The sequence below is a fragment of the Trypanosoma conorhini genome (assembly GCF_003719485.1).
Source record: "Trypanosoma conorhini strain 025E chromosome Unknown Tco_14.4_contig_01182, whole genome shotgun sequence".
In the NCBI taxonomy this organism is placed as follows: domain Eukaryota; phylum Euglenozoa; class Kinetoplastea; order Trypanosomatida; family Trypanosomatidae; genus Trypanosoma; species Trypanosoma conorhini.
The window spans coordinates 1,259-3,548 of record NW_021705257.1 but is presented as its reverse complement, the minus strand read 5'-3'; the positions used below and the strand labels follow the sequence as shown (position 1 = coordinate 3,548).

Sequence of the window (2,290 nt, the reverse complement as noted above, 5' to 3'; positions counted from 1 at the left end):
AAAGTACACAGCACACACACACACACACACACACACACACAACCGTCACGGCCTGCGCGGACCCACCGCAAGGAGGGAAAGAAGAGAGTGAGCAGCGGCACGACATGTCCCTGCACTGGCTTTCCTCAGCGGTGCTGCTGCTCTTTTTGTTGGTGTGCTGCGGCGGCAGTGGGGCCGGGGCCAACGCTGCAGAGACGCAGGAGGCGTCGAAGGAGGTGGAGCTCTTCAAACCAGGGGAAGCTCCAGTGCTTGCGGAGGGAGAAGAGAGCGGCAGTAGCACTCGCTATAAAAGTGTCTCCTCTTTCTACAGCCACTCCCTTCTTGACGTGAATGGTGTGCTGGTTGCTCTTGCCGTCGGCGCACACAGCAACACGCGCCCTGAGATTTGGGCAAAGTACAGTGCGTACGGGGCAAATGAAAAGTTGAATGAAGACGCTGCATTGGAAGGAAAAGCGTGGAAGACGCAGCTTGTGACGAAGCGACCGGAGGCAGAGGGCTACCTTGTATCACCGTTTGGCCCCCAGGCTCTGGGGAAGGGCAATAAAATACATTTGCTTCTGCAAAAAAGAAGAGTGGCCAAAGAGCCTTCTTTGCAGAGCGATCCTGGGTGGGGCCTTGCGTTGATTGTTGGTGAAGTTCGGGAGTCCGGGGGCGAGCGGGGAGAGCGACGAGTCTCGTGGGAAGGTCCCCGGCCGTTGGACTCCATGCTTGCCAGACAGATGCAGCAGCGGTCGTGGAAGGTGCTGCAGCCCGCGAGTATGTCCAGAGGCGTCGCGGTTGGGGACGCAACGGTTCTTTTCCCTCTTATGGGGACCACCAACGACGAAACAGGCGGGCGTGCCTGCACCGTCATGTACTCGAGCGACAATGGGGATAACTGGGGGATTCCTGCGGCGCCTGTGGTTGCTCAGGACTGTGACGCTGCCACGCTTCTCGAGTGGGAGGGGAAACTCTTCATGGCCACCTCCGGATCTTCTCAGTGGCGGCGCAGGATCTTCGAATCCGGCGACAAGGGGAAGACGTGGAACGAGGCTGCCGGGCCCTTCTCACGCCTGTTGGGCGACGCATACGCATTGACTATGGCCTACGTTGCTTCAGCCCTCACCACTGCAACGATTTCGGGCAGGAGTGTGCTGCTGTACACCACGGTAATGTCGGTCCATAGTGTTGAGCGCCAAAGGCACCACGTACTCCACCTGTGGCTCTCCGACGGTGCTCGGACCCACGATGTTGGGCCAATATCTGCGGATGATGCGGGCGACGCCCCCTTCAGCTCGCTGCTGTACACAAGAGATGAGTTGTTTGCCCTCTACGCGAAGGTGGGTGAGAGTGGAAGGTCAGACAGCCTTGTCTTTGCGAGTCTCCCGCAGCCACTGCAGCGCATCAAGTCCGTGCTGCAAACTTGGAAGGACGTGGACGCCAGAGTCGCAAAGCTTTGCAGCTCCGCCACCACCCCCGCTGCTGCGAAGGGCGCCGCAGAACCCGCTGCTGCCTGCGTCGGTGCTATGCCAACGGACGGGCTGGTTGGGTTTTTGTCGAACAATGGCAACAATACCCACTGGAAGGACGAGTACCTTGGGGTGGGCGCCACGGTGTTTGGAGCAACGAAGGTTGCCAATGGCTTTGTGCTGGCAGGGCGTGGTGCATCGATTGTGTGGCCGGTGGGCAGAGAACGGCGGAATCCCGGGCACGGTTCTGTGGGCGAAGAGGTGACTCTTGTGGCGACGGTGACCATCAACAAAGCGCCACAGGGCGTCACCCCAGTGTTGGGCGTGGGGACAGCGGAGGCTGGAATGTATCTGGGGCTGTGGTACGACGAGCACAAGCGCTGGAGGACGAAGTTCGGAGGAGAAGGAGCGGACGCACAAACACTGGCGTGGGAGGAGGGGAAGGCGTACCGAGTGGTGCTCACGGTGGGGAACGGCACGGGCTCGGCATACGTCGACGGGCAGCTTGTGGGGAGTTTGGAGGAGAAACCTCCATTTACTGACGTGTTTCCTCCGCCTCCGCCTCTGCCTCTGCCTCCTCATGAGCAATTTCAGCATGAGAGGGTCTCGCACATCTTCGTTGGGGAATACAGGTACGACGAAGTAAACGCAGAGGTCCACGTGACGGTGACGAACGTATTTCTGTACAGCCGCTGCTTCAACGCCAGTGAGGTTGCGGCGCTGGAGAGGAAGGAGGAGGCCAGCGTGACGGAACCGGAGGAGGTGCCGCTTCGCACCGCTGCACCCGCTGTCAGTGACCCGAAGAACTCTGCGCACGACGAGGCTGCAGCAGCTGGCGGCGT

General features: G+C 60.2%; 1 protein-coding gene across 1 annotated transcript, besides 1 other annotated feature; it reads left to right on the top strand.

The window, feature by feature from the left end:
* Positions 1–5: 5 nt before the first annotated feature.
* Positions 6–41: a microsatellite.
* A 63-nt stretch (positions 42–104) lies between these two features.
* Positions 105–2,288, top strand: Tco025E_09589 (trans-sialidase; the record flags this gene model as incomplete). The annotated part of the gene is made up of 1 exon (XM_029376401.1): positions 105–2,288. A coding segment is annotated over one exon (2,184 nt), but the record flags the coding sequence as incomplete, so codon positions are not given.
* Positions 2,289–2,290: the final 2 nt, after the last annotated feature.